General features: G+C 42.3%; 1 protein-coding gene across 2 annotated transcripts in view; it reads right to left on the bottom strand.

Annotated features, from left to right (window-relative positions):
- The window catches only part of b4galnt4a (beta-1,4-N-acetyl-galactosaminyl transferase 4a), a 137,376-nt gene that overhangs the window by 31,130 nt on the left and 82,050 nt on the right, over positions 1 to 24,196 (bottom strand). The window contains exons 3-7 of one of the 2 annotated variants that reach the window (XM_031859299.1): positions 20,847 to 20,945; positions 11,779 to 11,874; positions 10,650 to 10,740; positions 8,971 to 9,071; positions 1,130 to 1,197 (exon numbers count right to left, since the gene is read on the bottom strand). In XM_031859299.1, coding sequence (XP_031715159.1) covers positions 1,130 to 1,197; positions 8,971 to 9,071; positions 10,650 to 10,740; positions 11,779 to 11,874; positions 20,847 to 20,945 — 455 coding nt within the window. Of the gene's footprint in view, positions 1 to 1,129; positions 1,198 to 8,970; positions 9,072 to 10,649; positions 10,741 to 11,778; positions 11,875 to 20,846; positions 20,958 to 24,196 lie in introns of both variants that reach the window. The other variant, XM_031859291.1, reaches the window with a different exon arrangement.

Raw genomic sequence — 24,196 nt, forward strand, 5'->3', positions numbered from 1 at the left:
GATGATACATAGTATGTGCGGCAGGGACCTTGAACGTTAGAAGCTTGCACGCAATGCATCCTGGGACACAGGCACTGCCGTATTTACTACATTTACCATGAATACTGATTGGACATCCACACAAAATATCTCTTTAATATTTGCATATTGATTTAAACCATATCACCAAGCCCCAGAAAGCTGTTTTGACCAGTTCTTGTACTTGTCTCGTCAGTCGACCATGATAAGAATGTCTCACACTGAAAGTGACTTTGTTTCCATCACCCAAAGCTTACAGCATTTGAAAGAGGTAAATACACATTCAACATGAACAAAACACAGTTTTTCCTTTCTCTTTATTGTGTGCGTTCATCATCCAACTTGCACCGTTTAGAAGTGCTAAAATATTCTGAACTTTCACTAAAAAATACATTTGCAGTGTGTGTGGTTGTGTGTGTGTGTCTGTGTCTCAACAATTTAAGCCAGCACTCTACATCTTCATCCAATCAGGCAAATGTGGGAACCCAAGGGAAAAGAAGCACCATTCTTTAGGAGTTCTTCTCTTGCTGCATGATAATATCAACTTAACAATGACTGTAGAGGCAAACTGACTGCAGATCAGTGCCAATATTAAAGGGTGCTTTTACGCGAGCAGCTCCCAGCAGTTAGGGAGAGAGATGTGGGCAACCTGAGAGGAGCTGATAGGAAAATATGTTCTCATCTTACAATTAGAGAGAGAGGCATTTCAACTGTAATGGTCCTCTGATGAGACTATTCCAGATATGTTGATTCATACATACATGGAAGTACACACCTGCACACAGAAGAGACACAACCACCTGCTTGAGCCATCGATTTCCTTCATATGAGCAGTAAAAGCCCTCTGAAGCAATTATGTTATAAAAGAGGCTGTAGACCGGCATGAATTGACTCTACACCGGGCATGATCGGTACAAACTGCCTCTCAAGAGTTAGAGGGACACTTTCAGTAACAACCACATGACCGGTCCTAAAAGGAGCTCCGGTGGTGGTGTGTATTTGTGAAGTGTATTGTTCGATGCTAGCAGGGCCTCCTTTTGGGCTCTGTGCTGGCTTGAGAGTGTATTAACTGAGCCGTTAAGAAACGTGCGCAGTTGTCACAGGTACTTACTGCACAGACTTGGAGGACTGGGACCTGAACTTGCTGAACTCGCCTGGAGCTGTCCACTCTGTACCCAGCTGAAACACACAAGACAGGAGACACAGATCAGAGCGAGTGTGAGAGAGCAGGGAATAAGAGCAGCATACTAAATAAAGCACAGTTTGCAACTGCAGAGTATTCATGCTGAAAAAAATCCTTTTTAGAAATTGGCTTTGCAAGATAAAAACCCCAACTTTATGATTTTTAGGCACAGACAACTATTTTGGAAGGGTCCTGTCTGTAAATAGGTAGGATGGTGGCTATGATAGCACAGCAAATGAAGAGTAAATTGGAAAAACAAAATAATATGCACCGAAGCAACAGGGAGAGTCAATCAGGAGGCTAGTTCTGAGAGCAAATGGCTAGAAACAGACAGAAAATCAGAAAGAGTCATTCCCTGCCAATGCTGAGACTAAGAAGCCGGCTCATCAGGACGCTTGGGGCTCCGGCTTCAGCCCCGCGGTCAAATCAGTGCCCATTCATTTCCTCAGCAAGCCAACGCGGCTAATTAGGGCCCCTGCTGCTGCTGATCCATAATGAAAGAATAACACCAAGATCATAGTGGGCATGCCTTTAATTGTTTGTGCTGGCCACACTTCAGGGCTTGAAACACATCACAAGAGCCTTTCAGCTTGTAAATAGCTGCTGATCCTCACTCTGGGTACCACGATGTTTTTTACGGAGAGCAGCACACACGATCACGCACACCTACAACACAATGACACACATGAATTATTATGAATTATACAACTGCACCTCTGACCGCGTTTGCTGGCATGAGAAGAGAACCACTATGGTAAAAAAACCTCAAAAAAACAGGCAGTAATGTTGGCCCTAAACCAGCCAGGCCCCTGGCTGTGCCAAAGCCTCTGAGAGTCTCTGTGAAGCAGTTGGCAGGAGAGGAGGACACAATGCGCACATTGTGTCCTACTGTGCCTTCACTCCGATGCCCACAGCCTGCTGTGCTGCCGTAGTACATTTCCACAGCAACAGTTTCCTCACATATTCCTCCTCCGGCACCGGAGGAACGCTGGAAGTTAAAATGACTGGGAGAGAATATTCAAATGAAAGCGTGTGCTAGGTAGCAGATTAAGCTCATTTACAACATTTACATATATACGATGGAAACTCTTCTTTAAAATCAATACACATTTATTCAAACAATTGCAGCAAATGACTGTGTGGATTTTTCTGAAATAGTTATGTGAAGTTGAAAGATGTTGGAGAGTGGAGAGCATGTTCGCTCATAAATGATGGGATGCTGATGTGGTCTTAGGTAGTTTTTAAATAAGCAGCGACGTTGTTCATTTCATAATAAATAGTTTGTGGACAACGGTGTGCATCAGTGTTAAAAGAGAATTCCACTGATTTAGCATTGCACCTGTAACATTGTGTATATTCTATATAGCAGGGGTGTTCAATTAATATTCAACGAGGTCCAGTGAGAGAGAGGTTCCTCGTGCAAAGGTCCGGAACATCACAATAATGTCTAACTTGCGCTGTGATTCAGTGCCATAGTTATTGAAGTAGCCAACAGTTGTATTAACCTCTGTATGTCGTCAACAGCTGACAAATCAAATAAAGAAAGAAAGAAATTGAATCGTATCTCAATATTATTCGTCAAGTTTTCAAATTTAACTGGATGAATTATAAATAATAAATACTCTAATAATAAATAAATGTTCTTCTCTCATTTCAATTAAAATAAGGGCTGGATCTAAAAAAATGTTCATCTTAAAATAAAGTAATTCATTTGAGAAAAATGTAATTTAACTGAATTGCCCTGCAGCTTCAAATTCAGTTCATTCATGTGTCAAAAAAGCCCTGATATTATATTCTTCTCATCTTCTAAAAAGAGAAATGTGTGTGCGGGGACTTTATCTGTGGTTATTGAAACCACTAGTTTCAGCTCTGTTCTCCTCTCTGGTAACATCATTGCTGGACAGTGAATCAATGTGTTAGGATTCTGATCGTATTGGGCTCTTAGGGTTTATTTTTCTGTGACTTAATTTCAGATGTGAGTGGGTACGTTTGCTCAAAAGTTGTGTGCTTTGTCTCGTAATGTGGCTTCACATTGCAGCTTTTAATAATCGCCACGATCTCTGGACGTACGAGACACTCTGCTTTTAAACTGCCCGTAGGAAGAATGAAGATATAACAGTCTGTCCATTCTTGGTTGAAGGCTCTGGTTTTGCCGTCTCTTTTTGGGGAACGCCATGTGAAATAACTTCTCGGACTCACACACTATTCCGACTGTTCGGCCTCTCGTCGTGTCTCTCCCGTCTGTGTGCATCTCACTCAAGCCGCGACGCGTATCAGAATACACATATTTGATTGGCCGAGTAGCAACAGTACATGTTGTTTTTGAGCATGTACTGCATTTTCTTTATAAATAAATTATAGCCGACACTCATTTAAATCTTAGACTGCTTTAAGTTTTCATTACGTTTTGCTCATCTTGTCCTGACATACGACAGGGAAAACTGCAGAAAGTAGTGCAGCAGAATCTCAATTGAGCAAGTCTCCTTCAGAAGAAGCATCGTTAAAATAAACTCTGTGTCACAGTGAAGTGCTGTTGGTTTCTTAAGAGAAGCCTTGACCTTCAGCCAAAGTTAAATAACTTTGACAAATCATAGCTGAATGGAGTAGGAACTTTAAAATCTTTGAAAGCAGAGGGAAGCAGAGAAAAAAGGAGCTGCGACTTAAAACTTTGCACTGAATATAAATGGGAAACTTGCAATACGATACTGATAAAAACGTCTCCGTAGTCGCTGTACTTGCATGTTTATATTCTCCCTGTGAGTGTATTGTTTTCTCTGGAAAGAGCTGTTGTTCAGATGAAAAAGAGAGTAATCACACAGCGGAGGCAGCAATGCAAAACTATGAATCTCCGCAAGTCGCGTTATCTAGTGCCGACTCTAAATATGGTAAATCTGTCTCATATACAGTATATCTTGAAATAGGTGAAAAAAAATGACAATTTAAGTTGTTTCCAAAGCACATGAAAATTCAGAAGAGAGATGCAACTACAGAGGCAGAAAAGCAAAACAATCTCACCTCGTTTGAAGAGTTGACACGAAGGTAAATGTCATGTTGAGGTGGATCAATTTTCAACTTATACATTGCCTGATACAAGCTATTTTTAAACATCCTCATTCATAATGGTACATACAAACGTGCAACACCTTTTCCCAGCGCAATATGCTGCAAATGATGTTTTAGAAGGTTCTGAATTCATAAAGCAGCTCATGAACATTTCCTGTACGCCTATCCATTTCCTTCACATGAATCATCTGTTCAAACAACCTCCTTCCACAGGGTTTTAGATCCTCTAGATTCTTTTGAGAAAAAGCTGTAAATTGAGGGTTTTAAAACATGCAGCGTCACACAAAAGGAGAAAAGCATTGGTGTCAAGGAGCAAATCTTCCAAAATGAAAGGTTGTATGTCTCTTTTCTTCCTCGTCAGTCGGTTTATCAGCTGTGTGTGAACGATGGCAGGATCAAAGTCAATGTCACAATGATAAAACACATGCAGCGCCTCAGCTTTCCCATGAGAGTGGCAGATGTTCTCCAAGGGACGCGTGCACATGCCGTATAGACATGAGAAATACACACGTATGCGCACAGAAAAGATTTCTCGCTGAACGATGAGTCATTGCTTATTGAGAACACCATCTCCTCACCAGAGTGTGTGGGGGGGGGGGGGGGGGTAAATCAGAAGGCAAGCAGCCAGGGAGTCATGAGGGGCCACGCACATACACACATCTTCACATCACTTTTGAAAACACACCCCCTCGCTGGCATATTATCTTATTTTGTTGCTACTTCAGAAGTCTCCTCAGAGCAATAAGGCAGGGAACTACATTTCTCAAACTTAAAGCAGACAAACAACCCAGACATACAGACACCAGTCGTGCTCTAGCGTAACCTCTCTCACACGGACACAAACACTGTCTGTGTGAAGCTCACCCACATATGCAGGCGCCTCAAGAAAACTAATTTCAGATGCCCACTGGCCCTGAAACAACACAGGGTCAAGAAATCTAAGAAAAATGAGTGTGTAATGGAGCTATGGAGACATTACTCCTCTCCCGATCAACTTCTTCTCTATGCCCTCTTTTTTCTCTCCAAATGTGAAGAGAAAAGTAATAGAAAAAGAGCTGACCTGTGATATAACTTCAAAGTGTTTTCTTTCTCTTGTTCTTCACTCTGTATTTCAATTGAACTTGGACTCCCAAAGTTTTGTGTGAGAGGCGAGAGGCCTGCATACAGTTGCTTTCATGCATTCATTCATGAAGAAACCTGACATTTCTAGAAATGCACGAGAGAAGAATGGTGGCATTCTTCTTGTTGCAATAATGGCCACACTCCATTTAGCTGTGTCCATGCCATGACCCTGGCATTGTACATGGTGGGTCCCTAATAAACCCGAATGTAACGAACCCATTATTTACACCATGTTTTTCTTGCCATTTAAGTAAAAATGTCCTCAATGAGAAAGGTCTGTTGAAACCGGTAAAGCCTGCAACTTACTCAATTAAATAAAAGGGCAGTTATTCCACAGCTCAACTTAAAAAAGAGCAGTGTATAGGATTAAGGAGGATTCATTGGCAGAAATGGAATATAATATTCATAACTGTTTTCATTGGTGTATAATTATCTTAAACTAAGAATGGTTGTGCAATTTGCAACCTCCCTACTATGCCACTAAGTCTTACACGATGCACCTTTAAAAAAATATATCGCGAAAAAAAGGGCAGGACATATTTATTAGTAGTGTGTTCTGTACACAGTGTGTAGTTTATTGAGAGGGGACACCTATTAACTGTTCCACCAGCGAACTACATTCCGGGTACAGGTCGCTCTCTCCCACGCTCGCCACAGCACATTCAAGAACAGACGCAAAGACAGAGAGTTCGCAGATCTACTGTACATATTTCTTAGTAATGTTCTCTACGACAGCTACTTCGTGATATAGAGAAAAGTTGATAAATCATCTTTGAACTGCACTGCTCGTGACCTCTGGGTGCATTTGTCTCACGTGGGATCATGTATATAGAGTCCATGAGAAGGAAGTGTAGGGTTTAGAAAGTTGTTTTTTCCCCTCCCTCGAGGCAGACACTGATTCTCATTCACTTTAGTTTGGCGTAACATCAATCTGCAGATACTTCAAACTGGCTTGAGACTGATGATCCATCACAATTATCCTCATGTCTGTTTTTATTGTTGTCAAAGTTACATTAGCAATGGCTGCTGTTACAGCTGTTAGAGTCATGTGAATCAAACGTTTTGCAAACACTAATGTAACTGGAAGAAGAATAAAAGCAGACATGGACGTGCTGCTGGCTGGGATGGATTGCCTACCTCAAGCAGGTTTAAAAGTGTCATCTCGGGGGAATCCATTTTCCACCCTGATTGCTTATTCTTTCTTCCCAAATGGGTTACTAGATGCAAAGATTTTGGAAATTTCAACTCCATTATACGCTTTGTCATGGTTTTCAATCCAAAGTGTGCCATTTGTTATTTTTAGACAGATGTTACCTGCCAATAAAGAATCTGAAAAACACCAGAACGGATCGTTTTACGGCAGACATTCTGATTTGTCACAGCAGGCAAAGCGCAGGCTCTACTAATTACATTAACGATGGCTTCTTTCTGTTCAAGTGTGACAAAGAGCAAGCACGCACAATAGTAAAACCCTGAAAGTCATGCAGAAAAATTAATATTTAAGTAGTAGTCACACCTGGGATTTTCTTTCTGTGACATGTCAAAATGTCTTTGGTGGAAATAAAGGGCCTATAGAAAACTATATTATTATTATAAACTATTATATATCCATAGGCTAGGATGACCCGAGCAGCCAATATGAGAAAGCGTCTGTTTTGTTTTTTCCATGTTTTGTTTTCAGATGTTCATTTTAGAGCAAAATTCTTATATATTAAGAAAAAGTAATTTCACGAATAACCTTAATTCCCTTTCAGTTATAAGAAATATTAGATATGATTCAAGGCACAAATGATGAGCGTTAATGAATTTACTGATGCTGTCAATAAGTGGTTGTCTAATGCCGACATTTCTAAACCTGGTGAAAATGAGGATGCTTATGAGAGTGAAGTTAAACCCAGTGGCAGCATTTCTAATGTGGAAACAAATGTTTCTATTGAGAAATCAAGCAGGAAAAGTCACACCAGTTCAGGAACCAGAAAATGTTTTACTTTATCTGCACGGATTCAGATAGAGGCAGAGAGAGCAGCACTTGAAGCTCGCGCTGCTGCCTTGAAGGAGACTCACAAGCGGTTGGTTCCCTAAATTTCCCCTAACGTTAGTGGGAGGTTGGTTCCCTAACTTTCCCCAAACATTAGTGGGAGGTTGGTTCCCTAACTTTCCCCAAACATTAGTGGGAGGTTGGTTCCCTAACTTTCCCCTAACGTTAGTGGGAGGTTGGTTCCCTAACTTTCCCCGAACGTTAGTGGGAGGTTGGTTCCCTAACTTTCCCCTAACGTTAGTGGGAGGTTGGTTCCCTAACTTTCCCCTAACGTTAGTGGGAGGTTGGTTTCATAACTTTCATAAATATAGTTAATATATATAACACAAACTTATAATAGTTGCGCAAAATGTAAATAATATTTCAGGTTCTGAATCCAAAAATAACATCTTTCTTCTCTTTTTACCAACTCAAACTCGTGCAGACAGATGGGTCACATAACGAGCAACACAGCGGAGAGTTAGATTTCTATCTGTGAAACACAATGTGTCTCTGAAGACGAGAGGGGACAGCGAGGCCTGTCTGTCAGCCAGTGGCAGAATGAGTGATCCCTGGCCACAGCATCGCTCCCCTGCCATTAACTAGATGATATTTCTCCACAGCTAAATGTCACATCAATATCGCGGCCAGCTAATTAATCTCACCTCCCATGGAATCTGGTGACATCTCACATCCTGTTAGAATACAAATAAAGCCGGACTTTTACTCTTAACACGTAATTGCCCAGAGCACTCATACGGTGCGGTTCAAACACTGGTCGGCCCTTATGCTTCCTTTCCTTCTTACACATTTGAGAAGGTTTAGCTGGAAAACTTTGTTAGTGAAGGCAGTAGCAGCACAGCTTGACTTATATTCGATTGCGGGCAGAGGGTACTTCAAGGATAGATGGAAAAAGGAAACTATTTTTCACAGGATGTTCTAAAGGAGGATTTAAGTGTCCTGTATTCTGAGCTGCGTGCTGGAGGTGAGTGATAGCCTGAGTGCTAGGGTGGTGACATGAGGTGAGCGGGTGATTACTAAACACAAACAAGGTCAGATTGCTCAGTGTCCCACCCATTGCTTTAAGGTCGAGCTACTAAAGGCAACTGTCTCAGCACGGATATCAGATAAAAGTAATATTAGCCTAATAGCTTTTAACCCTTACAATCCCATTAATCACAAAAGAATGTTTTCCCATATCCACTATGTTGCTGTGTGCATGATTGTGCATAAAAAGAAGGGAATCCATTAGATGCCATGTTAGCCTGAATAACATATCAGATACTCTAATGACAAGGGTTTGACTTCCCAGAGGTATATAATATATAAAGTGTTTTTTTTGCTATTTAACTCATGACATTGAGGAACTGTTTAGGCCCCGGGTGATTTAGTTTCTTACTGCTGTAAAAGCTTGTTGCTAAGCAATATTTGTTAAAGCCAGGGACTGTACTTCGTGAAAGTGCTGAGAATCACAAAGCATAAAATAGTCTGAACCTTGATTTTTAGTGGAGTGACTCTCTCTGTGGTTCAGATATTATCCAAGAATGCAGCACAGCTTGGCTCTTACCTGTCCTACATAGACCAGCAGTCTGGCATTGAGAGGACTCTCATCAGGACTCAGCCAGAACTCAGAGTTATCATCAGACGATACCGAGAACTGGAAATCACCTGGAGGGGAAAAACATGATCAGAGTGTGCGTTGGCGGAAGTAGACATGCATGATCCCAGATGATAGTGAGTGTAATCGGAGAGGGCATGGCCCCATGTAATAGATTCTTACGTGTAAAAATGCAACAAAAAATGTTTGCCCAGACTGCAGTGGTCAGAGATGAAACATTTGGCCACAGTGGTATCTTACAGTCAGCTAATTCATTTCTAATCCATATGTAGCAACTATGTGAATAGAAATGAACATCTGTGCACAGATCTAAAAGGGCAGCCAGTATAGTTATTTAATTAAGATCGTCTTTAAGTACAAAAGCAGATAATCAGGATACTTGACGATTATGCACAAGACGTTAATTGTGTCTGGCAAAACTATCAACAGTAGGAGCTACATAAAGCTAATTTCCCCTCATCTGATGCTGATGAAGAGTACACATTGTGGCCAGATTTTCTAACCAAATGACGCCGAGGTGTTACTTCCGGCCCCCTGCTGTGTCGACCCCTTGAATGGCCAAATGCCAACTGTGTGTCCTTCCTGCCCTTTGTTTCCACTTGTAATTACATTATGTCTGGTCATAGTCTTCCCTTGTTTTCTAGTATTTACATACAGTCTAAACACTGCTCTGGCTCCCTGTATAAAATTATTATTTTTCATCTGTTCTGGGTCAACTCACCGGCACACGTCTACTCTGTCTCTGCACGTTCACCAGTATGCCGGCATGCTTTATTAAACTCACAACACCACACAACTTCTGAACTGGACTTGAATGATTTCTTCAACAATGCACACCTCAAGCTGATGCCTGCGACACTTTTTTTTTTTTTATGTTGTGAAAAACAGTTCACGTCAGTGTGACTTTGCAGTTGTTTGTTTGTAACAGTATGTACATAGAACAAATCAATATTATATTACAGTGTGAAAGAATTCTCCAAAGAGACACATCTACTACATAAACTACATACTAAATGCAAACGTTTCCGGTTGATATCTAAGTGTAACTCACATTATGAATTATACTTGTGTCTGAGTAAATCAGAATGATTTACTATGGGTGCAGGTCATGACAGTTTTTATAGTCTGTAATCTGGATAACCTCGAAGCATTTCTATGCGGCTAACTCGGGTTATTTAACACTCAATCAACCTACAATAGCATGTAAAAGGTTGCGTCTGGCGGCGTGAGGTGAAGGGCAGGCACTTGTTAGAGTGCTTCCTGTAGATGGTGTGACTTTTGAGCCGTCAGCTGGAGAGAGCCATAACACTGGCAAACTCTACATAAGAGACTGAAATGAACGTTAATCTAATTAATAAATTCATTGTGTGAGGGCACTTGGGTGTTCAGGATTTTTCAGTTCCTATAGCAACTGGACTCTAGGGTAGGTCTATGAGGGTCCTGCAATGAGGTTTAGCTGTGAGATCCCTGGCATTACGCCCAAAGAAAAATGTGAATATTCACGATATCGGTGGCTCTCAAGAGCTCGGATTGAGAGGGCTGTGGTAATCGTCTACTCTTGTAAAGGACACGTGCTCCAAGGCCCTCAGCCTCAGAGGAAGGACTCGCTAATAAGACGAGCTAGTTACCATCTCTGTAAGGGTGAAGGAAGCCAAATATTCTCAGGCCATAGTTCTTCCACTTGGGAGCAACTGCCAGCTTCTTCAGTGTGGTTCTGGTCTGCAGAGAGAAACAGACAGGAATTCAGATTATAGATGAAGCAGTTGTTGGACTATTACAATAATAAATAAGAATCAATATCAATATCATGAGTGAGCCATATCCTCCAACTGACGATTCTCTAATCCAGCAATTGTGGCGTTTTCCACTAAGTCATTGAGTTAACTTTAGTTTAGTTAGGTTAGAGCCCTATGATGGCGCGGAACTTAATGATAAAAATTGAATCAGCTGTAAAACGCAGAATATCATGGAATTTGCTCAAATGTGGGTGCAACTTCTGAAAACCAGGGTTTTCCCTTCCATGTTTAGCATTTAGCAGAGCCACTAAACCGAATAAAAAGAAAAATACTACGAGCTATGTTTTGGTTTCATTTAAGGGCACGCTGCTTCTCTCCTATGCTCTCCTTCACACACAGTCATGTTGAAGAGGCCCTCGAGACGGCTGGCATAGTTCACGTTACACAACTTTAATCCTGATTTTCCACTCGCCGGTAGTTTTTGGAGCTTCCGTAACAAAAGCACCAGATCAGAGACAAACTGGCTCAACGCTCGACGCTCGCTGTTCAAAGACGCAAACCGGGGAGCTACAGCCAATAAGAACGCTAGACACGCGCTGAAGGAAAACTTGTGGGACGGGTTGCCTGTTAGTCATCCAAAAAACTGAGGAATTCCCTACTAACAGCTACATTTAGAGCACTTTATTGTACATCAAATTCATTGATAGTGATTCCAATTTGAATATTTTCTTCTAAACTATTATAATTGCATTGATCCACCACATGATTATACAGTTTTTCTGATGAGAAAATGAATTTGAATCGTAAAACAAAAAAAGGGACAACACGAAATATGGGAAAAAAATAAAATGGATTTCCTAGGGCCCTGATCTAATTAGGTAGCTGGCAACAGTTAATGCAATCTGTTAGTGACGGTGACAATTCATCAACAAAACCAACAGAGAGAAGTAGGCTTTTCATTTCTAGCTGGTGACAACCTCTGTTTGAAGATAGAAATCCGTTGTCTGCTGCTGTTACTTACGTGAGGGTAGTGAGGGAAGTGCAGGTTCTTTCTGAGTTGGGCTATAGAGGAGCCACACCAGTCCTCAAACACATGCAGGTTGGCCTGGCCCTTATACTGCCAACACACAATTACACACACACACACACACACACACACACACACACACACAGACACAGACACAGAGAGAGAGAGAGAGAGAGAGAGAGAGAGAGAGAGAGAAACGGGTTAGCATCACATTAGCTATAAAACAGGCAGGTTATGCTTCAGTACTCAAGTTACTGGAGGTCCCATCCTGCCAGCAAACTGCCATTTGCACTTGTTCCAGTAGATATATTTTTGCGCTCAAATGTATATTATTTCCGATGCCTCTCCACCGTGCAGGGAGAAATGAGTTCTTCGTGAAACATATGATTGCAGCGTGAAGTTTCCAATGTTCTCACTGTCCTGACTAAGAGAAGGTGACAGAGAGCTCGCCAGGAGTATCCGGGGGGGGGGGGGGAATGTCTGGAGCAGTTTGTCAGAGCTCATCCCCTGCACATAGTCTGACATTTGTCTGAATTACACAGGGAAATCACAGGACACAGCAAGGACAGATGGTGAAACCAGTCTGCCTTGGGGTTTAGCTTCCTCACACACACACACACACACGCGCACACAAGCACGGTTCTGCTCACACACGAGAAGAGATGACACTCCAATGAGTCGCGTGTCATGCGTCAAGTGGAGTGTATTGTATCACATACAATGTTTAAAAAAAAAAAAGAAAAGAGGACTATGTTTCACATCCTTAAACACAAACACTCACTACAAACACATTTTGTGGTTCAGAAAGGGAGACACGCACCATTAAGCATGGCATGGGGGTTAGAGAAGCGGCTGCATGTGCAGGCGCATGTTTGCACATTTGCACACCGCAGCCAACAGTATGCGTCAAGCCTTAGGGGGTCGTCTCAGGGACTTAATGAACTGAAAACTCTTAACTTTTCATACTGGACACACATATGCCTTCTTTAATGCGTGACAGCAGTCCCAGCAGGATGCCACTATAATGCCGCCATAGATATTGAGAACACCACACAGAGCTTGAGAATGAGACCATGCAGTGGGGTGGCCTGGTCGGATCAAAGCAAAAGCTGGCTGGATAAAGGTAGCCAGTTCTGCCTGTAGAGCAACCGCCTGCTGTAAAGTCAACAAGTGTGAGCTGTCAAACCAATCAATCAGCAAAGTGAGAGTGACCTCGTGGCAAAAAAAAAAAAAAACCACACACACACAGCCGCAAAGCATGTTGTGCTTTCATCAGAGAGATTAGAGGGGTGAGACGGGGAAACCTTTCAGGGTAAACACCTCTACATGTCTGCAGGAAGACGTTGATGGAAGGCGTCGTGCTCCTTCAGTATCACACGGGCATGCTAACAGATGGCCCGGCTCTAAGTGGTCCTTTACATTTACCTCCCGCCTCTGCATGGTCAACTAAGTGGCCTGCGCACTGACAGGCAGCACGGCAATTACAGCTCATGCATTAACCATGATATATTTGAGTTGAGCAAACATGTCAGCTCAAAGCAGTGCGACTCCTGATTTTTAGTTCTTTTTTGTCTTCTCTTCTCTTTTCTCCTGCAGAAAGACCGATGCTAATGAAAAACAGAAAGAGGGGGAAACACGGATTTTGCTGGGTCGACAGATTCAAATCAGAGGAACAAAAAAAAGATGAGCGAGAATGTCTAATGTTTCAAAAGGGAGTGTCGGAGAGGGGGAATCATGGCGAGGTTAGAGAGATGTTGCTAGTCCCTGTGTAAATATGCCTTATGTAAAGCTTTTAATAGATTTCCTCTGGGTTTTAAAAGCAAACCTTCATCGGCCTGGCCCCCCTCCTCACCCCTGGTGTTGTCAAATAGCAATAATAGGGCAGCTTTAAAAGTCTCTAATTATTCACACACACATACCCCTGTGTAGCTCTGGAGAGGCCACAGGCTGTAAAGTCAGCTCTCTGCTCGGGGCTGCTTGTGTATAATTGATTCTATTTTCTGGGTGACAGCGCTGTGAGAGCGCTGTCTGTGCTCTGGCCTCAATACGATGTGGAATGAAGCAAGAGGGGAGTTATTTTGTTTTCGTCATCCTCAAAATCACCCTTTTATCCCTGTGCTTCCCCGACTGCTAAACTTCCCCTCGCTCATGTTATGTCATTTGACTGTTTCCCAGTGAGTGCTGCTTCTGTCTCTGTCTCTCTCAAAGCCTTCAGAGCCACTATCCCTAATGTTGTCTCCTATTCCCTCTGACCTCTCTATTTCTGCCTCTCCATCCCTCCGTCTGCGTGCTGCCAGATGCTGTCGATTGCTCTACTCTGTCTTTTAGTTGCCCTGAGCTCAGCTGTCGGCTGTCAGTTTCCTTCTCTCTCTATCTCGTTTTTTTGTTTTTGTCTCCTCCCGATTCCTCGTTTTGGAGCGTGTGATAAAGTGCCGCTCACATTAACAATTTGTATAGAGATGCTGAATTTCGTGCTTGTGTGGGGTTTTTTTTTTTGGAGGGGGGTTACTTGGTTGCATGTGTGTTGTGTAGAGACATGCTTGATTGTGCAGTTTTTGTCTTCCCAAACGACATCGTTTTTAACAACCATGACAGCTCACATTCCCTTTCGTAAATTGGCTGAAGAAGAGACACAACGACTGCTGCGGCCTTTCTTTCGTTCTGACTTCCCTCTCATTTGATTTCCTCTGTTCCTCTTAATCCAAAACCAGAGACAGACTTCTGTGATGTCCTGCAAGCATGGCCAAGAAGTCGAATCCACAGACTGGCAGGTTAAGAAAGCATTGTTTCCTGCACTTGAAACCGCTATAACAAATTCACTACCAGCAAAAAATATAGACCACAGGCACAGGTGCAAGAGAAGAACTCAAAACAAAGTAGCTCCATCTGTCAATCACAGTCATTGCGTCTGATCTAAAGGTATGTTTGTTCAGAGTTAGGTTGTTTCACTTAGCTTGTAGGCGAAGTAGTTAAATGGTGATCTGAGGCAGAATCGCATGGGCACAAAGTGGGTATTTACTGGGTCCTCTTGGCCCTATACTTGCCAATTCTATATATATATATATATATATGTGTACTGAATCGCTCTATGTTACTGCTAAATTATCAGCAATATGCAGTCATTATGAGAGGCACTGCAGAGCATTTTGTCATGCTCAAGAGTGAAAAACGCTGAGCAAGTGCCATCTACTGTGTTTGCCTTTTGAGAATAAACCTTAACATGTTGAAAGAAAGAAATATCTTTCACTGTATTAAATATTTGATGTAAATAAAGTACAGTACACTATATATAGTTTGATACTTGAACCTGTACATAGGTATCATGAGCTAAAGAAGTCTGTAGACTTTCACATTGCACATTCCTTGTTTCATCTTTTTGTCCATCTGTCTGCTGTCGTCACTCTCTCTTAAGACAGAACCACTGTGTCAGTTTTATCTTCCTTACTCTCATCACACTCCAGATGTAGTCCCAACAACTGTCCTACATAATGAGTGGTCTTAAGCTACCATCGTTACAAAGCAACAGGGAACCTACAGCTCATTAATAAGAGGAGGGGAGGAGAGGGAGACGAGAGGAACCAACTGATGCCATCTGTCAAATATGAGGAGTGAGGCAAGAAAAGAGGAAAGAAAGACAGAACAGGTGCACGGGAAAGAAGCCGAGTAAGAAAACAACAAGTGATTGATAAAGACGTTAAAAAGAGTGCAGTACACTGCTCAGATTAAGAGAAGACCACACATTCCCGCCACATAACCACATCGCTGTGAGCTTGTCTTAGCATATCTCCATCTCGGCTGCTCTCTAATATCTCTCTCTTTCACCCATCTGCTCGCTCCATCAACCGGACCAACAAATCAGACTCTCTTTTCTTTTCTTTTCTCTCTCTCTCTCTCTCTCTCCCTCCCTCCTCCGGGAGGCTGTCTCCCTTTCTCAAAAATCTGGTGCAGCCTTCTGCGTTCCTGCTGGCAGCGAGAGGCACTGACAAATGGCCGCTCGGCGCACCCACTGACGAGCAATCGCACCAACTGACGCTGTAAATCCCTTTTGGATAAAAAAAAAAAAGTGATGTTCCTGGCAAAGGCACACTGGGGTATTCACAATAGCACTCAGCCCCGCTCCCCAGGGCATATAGGAGAGACAGCATTAAAGCTCACTGTTGATGCATCATAACACATACTGTACTGCGGTTTTACTGAGCTGTTATGCTGAAATGTAAGTGTTGAATGAATGATCACAAGGTGCACGTCACACATGCAAGTTGTTCCCAATGTGGCTATGACAGGAATGTCATTGCTTGAACATATTCTATGAAATCTCTCCATCTGAATTTAGAGCAGGCATTTAAATAGTTCAATGCCCATCTCGTCTTTCTCATTCCATTAGTAATTCAGGGACAAGGAATGAAGAGAAAGTAGGATAAGTAGCTAGGTACGGCGAGGAAAAAGGTTTTTTTTTCCAAAGGTACGGAGGTTTGAAAGAGGAGATCATATGGGGAGAGATAATGAGAACTCATTTCACACAGAGGAGAGCGGCAAAAGCATAGAAGGCAAGGTTCATATGATCTAGATTCCAGCCTCATCAACTACTGTAATGAGGATTTGTATAATCTGCCATCTGTCCTGCAATTACATGTCTTCTGTCATTCCAGGGATATAACATGAGGGGGGGGGGGGATGTGGCTAGAGTGGATACGTTGAGCTGAGGAATGTGAGACAGAGAATCTCCTGCAACAAGTAATGGGAAGCTGTTAATAGAAATAGCGCTTTGCAGAGACAGGTAAGAGGAAAGAAAGATGGAGTGAGAGTCTAGTCGCTCTCTCCGGTTACTGTGAGATGACGGGAGGGTCGGAGACAAGAGGAAGATCTAATTCCTACTCCAGTCTTGTGACTGCATGCGTTTCTGGGTGAGGAGCCGGCTGCTCCCACCTGAGTCATGCGTCTGTGTGTTGTGCCACAGTATCTTCCTCACTTCCCTCTTGAGGAGTAAATAATAGGCTGGCCAAATTCAATACCACATCTCCGGTTTGGATTTTCGCACCGCACGAGCCAGAAAACCAGACATTTGAGTGAGTCAGTCGACCACGAGACTGCCATCCTCCATCAAACCTTCCTGTGCACAATGTGACTGTATTTGGTTTAACACCTTATGATGAACCGATTAACATCACTACACTATTACTATTTATAATACATCTGAGATGATGTGCTCTCTTTGGCTTTAATGTGGAACAGTACACATGTAAAGAACTCATTAAAAGTCCCCCTGATATTAAAGTAATCCCTCTCACTCTCCCTTTCTTTCTCCTCCTGACTAGATAAAATTGTTCATTATGCTCAAAATCCTCTCTGGATCCATGTCGGCTTTTCTGCAAATGACTGTTTATCCCTTCACGACTGGCTACTACTTGACTCTTAAAAAGTGGGCCAGCTCTCTCTCCCTCTCTGTCTCTCTGATCTCTAACCAGTGTCAGTATCCTTGACATGTCGGTGTCCTTGACAGACAGAGGATGTCCACTCTACAGCTGCTCGTCTACGCTAATCCACCGCCACCTCTGGATGAGTTCACCGGCATCGTCATTAAATCACCAGCAGTGGCTGAAAACCACCTGCTAGGATAAACACAGGAAGGACCCACAGCACTTCATTAAAAAACGGTTGAGTTCCTTCTCTGTCCAGGGTTCCAGACTGCAACTATTTAGTTGCATTTTGCGACTATTTTCGGAGACACTGCGTCTGAATTTTCTAACTAGGAGCATCAGTGCGACTTGAAAACATTTCATTTTAAATCATCATTGTAAATCACGTAAAACACCGGGAGGGAGCGAGAACTTAGTAACATGTACCAGTGGTGCACAGAGCGAGAGAGACGAGAGAGCGAGAGAGAGAGGGACGAGAGAGAGAGACAGTCTTGATTGATAGGATGACAGATATCCTTTTATTTGTCATGGTGGGTATAGCTTTGACTCACGCAGCCCCATTGCACGGCTGAGGAGAGACAAACAGTAATACAAACTTTATTTATATAGAACCTCTCAAAAACAAAGTAATTTTACAATAAAACCAGATAAAAGTTCTCCAATAGTTACAACAAATAGCATCAGTTAAAAGCCACAAGATAAAAGTGAGCCTTAAGAAGAGATTTAAAGTCAAATACATCAAAGTCCGATGAGTTAAAATCATAGTACAGAGTATCGGAGTAGCCCATAAGACTCAAATACACAATTTAATATTTGGTGACTATGCTTAGAAAATTACAAATTTTAAGTAACTATTTCACTTAATTACTTTTTTTCTCTCAAAGCACTACTTCACTTTGTGACTTTTCCTTTAAAATCGCACAACAAATAGCTATTTCTATAAATTGTCTATTTATTACAAAAATCATGCATCAGTAATACAGTTAAGATGGAGGGAAAAAAATACATAATTGTGTAGCATGTCGATTACGTGCGCGCCTATATTTAGTCTGGAGCCCTGTTATCTCTCTAAGGGTGCACAGATGAGAAATAAAGTGAGCAATCCTTTCATTCTCCTCGTGCACAACAGAGTTTTTGCGCACGTGTCTTGCGCCGTATGAATGCTGGATGACCTCTGCCAGTCTGTGACAGCTGGCATCTGGCACCGCTCTACCTCCACCGGCCTGAGTCTACGCCTCTGACGGCGCCAGCTCAGTAGCCCCTCAGACCTCTGACAATCTTGGCCGTACACCAGGAAAACAGGTTAGAGCTGGTAATTAGGACAGTTAGCTAGTGAGCAAAGCAAAAAGGAAGAGATGCAGCGCTCCATGATTTCTGACAGACTCGGCTTAGGTTTGACTCCGCAGAAGTCTGACGTAAGAAAGGAAGAGAAGTTTGAGGATACAAGTTTATGAAGATGAATGAAATGTTTTAGAGATGTATATTACATTTCCAGAATATTCACAGATAATAAATGGCATGTTGCTTTATAAGGGGGCTGGAAATGAGTCAAAGAAATTGCATGTTGACTATACAAGTGAGCTTTGATGCTAGTCACGCCTAATGTCAAATGTAGTCTGTGTGGATGTTGCAAAATTTAGTTCCCTCTGATGCTGCTTGGCTTTTCCAAACTAAACCACGAATAAGACATTTTGTTTGGTCGATGAAATCATGTGTCTGTTAAGTGCAAAACGTTTCTTGTGGTTTTAACAGTTACCGAATACAAAATGATAAAACAGAAAGCTCAGAACAGGATGTTCATCATAAAGAGTCCTGCTGTGCTCAGGCCATGAAATCAATTTATGTTTGTGCAATTGGTCGACATGGTCCAGATTGAGCCAGCTTGTTTGGCTGCAGTCCGAGCGTGGCTGTTTCATATTAATGTGACTTCTCGTTTTTGTTTTTTTTAAATGATGCCAAAATCATCGTCAACAAATAGATGCAGGGCCCAAAATATTACGGCAACAGATGTTTCTCGGACAGATAATCGAGTACAGATATCATCCACATTTGACCATTTACAAAGCCATAATGACGATATTGGCCATGTCCAGCAATTCAATCGCCATTGCTTGTTGTGTTAAAAAACAAAGTAAGAGAATATGAGAGTGTGGGTTCATGAATGCATTTTGGCGTTTTTGATGTAACGTGTTGCTGAGACAAGGCAACAAGACAAAGGCAGGCTAACTCAAGACCGGCTCACCCAGGAGAGTCTGCGGGAATGATTGAGTTCTTCCGATACCAAAACCAGTGTCGGAAATGCCTCCGATACTGTATCGGCGAGAACACAAGTCTACGCACCGTTCCCGTTTCACGTCATCGCGTCATTGATCAGCTCATTTTGGCTACACAGGAACAACAACAAGTACTAAACACTCTCATGCGTCCCATTTCTTTTACTTATCATGCTACATTGTGATAAACTAATTTAAGAGCTAGTCAACGGAGGTTGCATTGAGTAACTTTATGATGCATTCAAGTTCTAATCAGTAAAAATGCGTATTAGGCGAAGGCAAATTAGGACATTATCATGTCAATTAAATGTAGTCTTGTTCCATTTTTGCAGGAAAGGAAAAAATGATGATGGAAAATCTCTTTGAAATAAAAACAACAGGTACAGCACTGTAACATTACCCGGCATACACTGTGTCCTGGACCCATGTAATGCTTCCTGGTGCAGAAGGCAGTGAAAAAAGTCCAGTATCGCCACAGTCACAGTTATCTACATGAAAATAACTTATGCAACAGTAATTTCCTATTCTGTTGGATTCTCTACAGTTTGTCTAGAACTACACACTGTGGTGTTCAGCAGAGATAGTTACACTGTACCCCTGGTATAGAGCGACGAATAAATCATTTTTTGCAGATTAGGCTTACAGACACACAGAAAATCCTTTAATTAAACTCTGCTGAACAGGTTACAAATCTAGAGCCGCTTTCCTGATCACAAAGCCGCTGCTTTAATTGGCCCGTCTCCTGCTCCCTTTGTTACAGTGGATCTACAAACTACATCAGTAAGTGAGCTGAAGAATTAGGATGAATCAAATCAAGTAGTAATCTTCAGGTCACAGGTCCCTTTAAATATAACCCGCTAATGGTTTTGGATGAAATATTATCATCCTCAGACGATAATTTATCATCATAACCGCACATTTTGGTACATTTTGTTCTTCCGATAATGGCCCCAGAAAAAAGGACTGGTTCTCTCTGCGACCTTAAATATAAACTGCTCTTAAAAGGACGAGTGAAAGAAAAAGGGAGTAAAACATCTGCTGCTGAATCATAATTTAGAGAAAGCAAAACACTCAAGTGTCAAGGCAGTGATGAAGCGCCATTAATAAAAGCATTTTCATAAAGGTTGATGAAAGTTCGGTGCGTGTGTGTGCGGGGCCTCGCCAGGTTTAGCTGATGAGTCACACACATCGCCTAAAACAACCGAAGGACCTGAACATGGGAATGCTTATCCGTCTGGAAGATGGAATGAAGGGTTCAGAAAGAAGATGGTTGAGGGATAAGTGCAACCCTCTGTTAAAAAAAAAAAAAAAACAAAAAAAAAAAACAAAAAAAAAAAAAGAGAGATGGAGGAGTGAATATAATTAATTTTACCTCTGGTTTCCATGGCAATTTCTTGTGGCGCTGGCTGAGGAACTTCCGGATGCTGGTATGGTCTCTGCCATCACCCCCTCCTGTGATTGGCTCATCATCCTTGGAAGAATACAGCAGAAACAAAGACACACTTATTAAAAAAAGAGCCATCGATGAAAGGAAAAGACAAATGCATGGTGGTTTTAAGTCTCAGTCTAATCTATGCACGAAGGCATGCAACCATCCATCCATCACTGTGGGAACATGACTCCCCACCATAAGCCACATAATTGATGTATGAGATAAAATAGCATCATTAAAAACCACAGCCCTTTCTTGTTAGTGGAAGCATTAAGCAGTCCATACTGTACAGTACAAACAGCTGAGAATACCCCCCCCCCCCCACACACACACACACACACACACACACACACACACACACACACGTATATCCTGAGAGAGCAGGCCAAATAAACACAGGGTTATTTCCCAAGAAGGCTACTATTAAGATCCTGTTGAATCTCCTCTTCACCATTCACTCCTAATCCAGCCCTCGACTCGCCCAAAGCCCTAATCTCCAACAAACTCCAACCCTCCACCCTGCCGGCCAAAATCTCCTCTCCAGGGAGCCTGGACTCTCCCCCTGATCTGGGATTTAGCCTTGTGCTCTGGCCAGAGCACCGCGGGCCTCTTTCTCCGCGGCCTGCTAAGCAGCATGTTAATGTTAACGCTGTGGTGTGGTGTGACGGGCAGGGCAGAGCAGAGAGGGGATGAGAGGATGCCGGGCTCCCAGAGAAGCAAACCGAGTCGCGGAGCTGTTAAATGAGTCACAAAGCATCCTCCATTTAGCAGGGATGTCAAAGAGGAGGCAAACCTCCACCGAGACAAGCTGGAGAGGTTTCCAGCACCCCTGAAATAAGAGGCTTTTGTCGAGAAGGCACCCGTGTTTACAAAAGAATTGGGGGAGGAAAAAGATTTTTTGAAAGTAGAGGAGGCAAAGAGACGGAGCTGTCGGATGCCAAGCCTTTGATTGCTTTTTTTTAACTTCCAAGGGAGAGAGATGAAGGAGGGCAGGGAAGGTAATGATGAAGAAATGTGACAACAGGCTCCCCTCCTGTCTGACACCAGAGCAGCGTGCGTACACAAAGACTCACAAACTTCTCCGGCACTAGTTTTGTCACACACACACACACACACACACACACACACACACACACACACACACACACACGTATTCACTCACTTGAAGGACACAACATTCATATTGCATCAGTCGCCCATGAAACAAAGACACCAGAAGAATGAAAGTATACGAGACTGGACTCAGTAGTCAGTAAAATTCAAAGCGTAGACATAAGGTGACTTGTTGGAAAACTCTGGGGAACTTGATTTCAACACCTGCAGAAAAAAAGATCATTTTTGACACAGTACGTTGAAAAGCTTACGTAATGCAGCGATCTAAATGTTTTGGCTTTTGAATACCTTCTACAGCTTCATCACCATGCAACTAGAAATAAAGCCCTGATGGAAATTGTATCTAATTATTGGCCCTAGATTTCACAATCTACCATTATGCAGTAATGCACCACAACTTTGAATATAAACAAATGTCCACATTATTCAACATTGTTACGCCGTCTGGAATACTGCATGCTAGTAAAACATTGTACACATGCATGTAAAATATATTCAAACAGAGTAAGAGCAAGAGTAAGAATTCCCTTTGAACCTTATCTTTATAAAGCTTTAGTTCTACAGCACTTTTCTGGTTTTGCATTCAAATCTTTACAGCCCTGTTTCCTTATTAACACTATTGAGGTGTTGTCGTTTTTTGTCGTCAACACTGCAAAGCTCAGTGTTACTATCACTTCTCATAAAGTGGTCTCTGTGACACTGTTTGCCTGTACTGTGAGCAAACCAAGAGCTTTTGGATTCTGCCTGTGACAAGCCAATCAGCTTTCACTGTTAGAACAGGTGCGATGGCTTGTTTGAATGATTACGAAGGATTATCCGTGTGAGTAAAGGTCTTTATGATCTGTGGAACTGGTTACTGAAAGAAACAATTTTAGAAATAGCATGATGTCAACCCTTAATCACTGCGTGGGCTCCGACTGTAATTCACACGGACAACACTTTGCGAAAGCCGTGCCTCAGCTCGATCCAACTAAAAGTCTGCTTATCGATGCAACACTAAAAAGGTACAGTTAAACTCATTGACCTGAGGTTGCACAACATCCATCAGCTGTACCTCCTTTTTCCCCGACAGTACATAACGACTTCACACTCCAGCAAGACGTTGCCCATCACTTAGAGCGCACTGCAAATACTTGTAACATCTTGTGTGACTCATTACTTCAGAGTTACAGTCCCTAATTTATAAGGAGATCTTCATTTTCCTGGCAACGGGCCCAGAAGTGTGTTATCGTGTTTCACTGAGAATTAAAGTTGATGCTAAAAGGGCCTGTCAGACGGCCTTGTGTATTAAACACTGCATCAAGGCAAAACAGGGGCCATCAATCACACTGATGATGAGACATGTTTACATTGCCATTTACCTTGTTGACATTCAGTCAAATAAAAAGACAAATGATTTTTAACAATGCGTGCATTTGTGTGCTATGGGAGGAATGCATCAGAGTGAGGGAGAGCAGCATTTAATTACAGCCGAGCGTAGTTGTTTTATGTATGAACACGCGTGGCAAAGTTGTAAAACCTTGCAGGGATTGAATGAAAGATCAGCTGTCCGATCAGTGAGCTTCTTGTCACTGATATCCATCCACCCACCGGTCCAAAAACTAAACTCACTGTAGTGGGTGCTGGCCTCCCACACTCCCACGTTAATACAGCGTTTGCTGATCCTGGCCCAGGGAAACAGCTGGAGCCAGTGTCCTAGAATACCAATGAGCTTAATTAATCTCCCTTATTAAACACAAGCAAAAGTCTGCAGGAGGTGTGTGTGCGTGCATGTGTGTGTCACAAATCCCTTCACCCCCCTTCACTCTACCCACCATGACAACCCCTGCAAATGAGCTCAGCTCAGAATGCTCTCAAAAATCCACAAATCATAGCTTCGTCTAGAGCGAACCTGCAACGTGAAAGTTAATAACCAGTGTGCAATAATTACATTATTCATCATTTGTCAATCACGTTAACCACCACAGAGATATTCAATATGTTAATTAGTCCCACCATAATAATAATAATAATAATAATAATAATAATAATAATAACAATAATAACAACAACAACAACAACACAGACATTTTTCCTCCTATGGTCTCGCTGATTCAACAGTGGCTCCTGCTCCCTGGATGCTCACTGTTCATATTAATACGCGTAGCGGGAAGCAAAGGTGTCTGGGTGGCAGTTAT

The sequence above is a fragment of the Anarrhichthys ocellatus genome, unplaced genomic scaffold (assembly GCF_004355925.1).
Source record: "Anarrhichthys ocellatus isolate YVR2014 unplaced genomic scaffold, GSC_Weel_1.0 scaffold2, whole genome shotgun sequence".
Taxonomy (NCBI): domain Eukaryota; kingdom Metazoa; phylum Chordata; class Actinopteri; order Perciformes; family Anarhichadidae; genus Anarrhichthys; species Anarrhichthys ocellatus.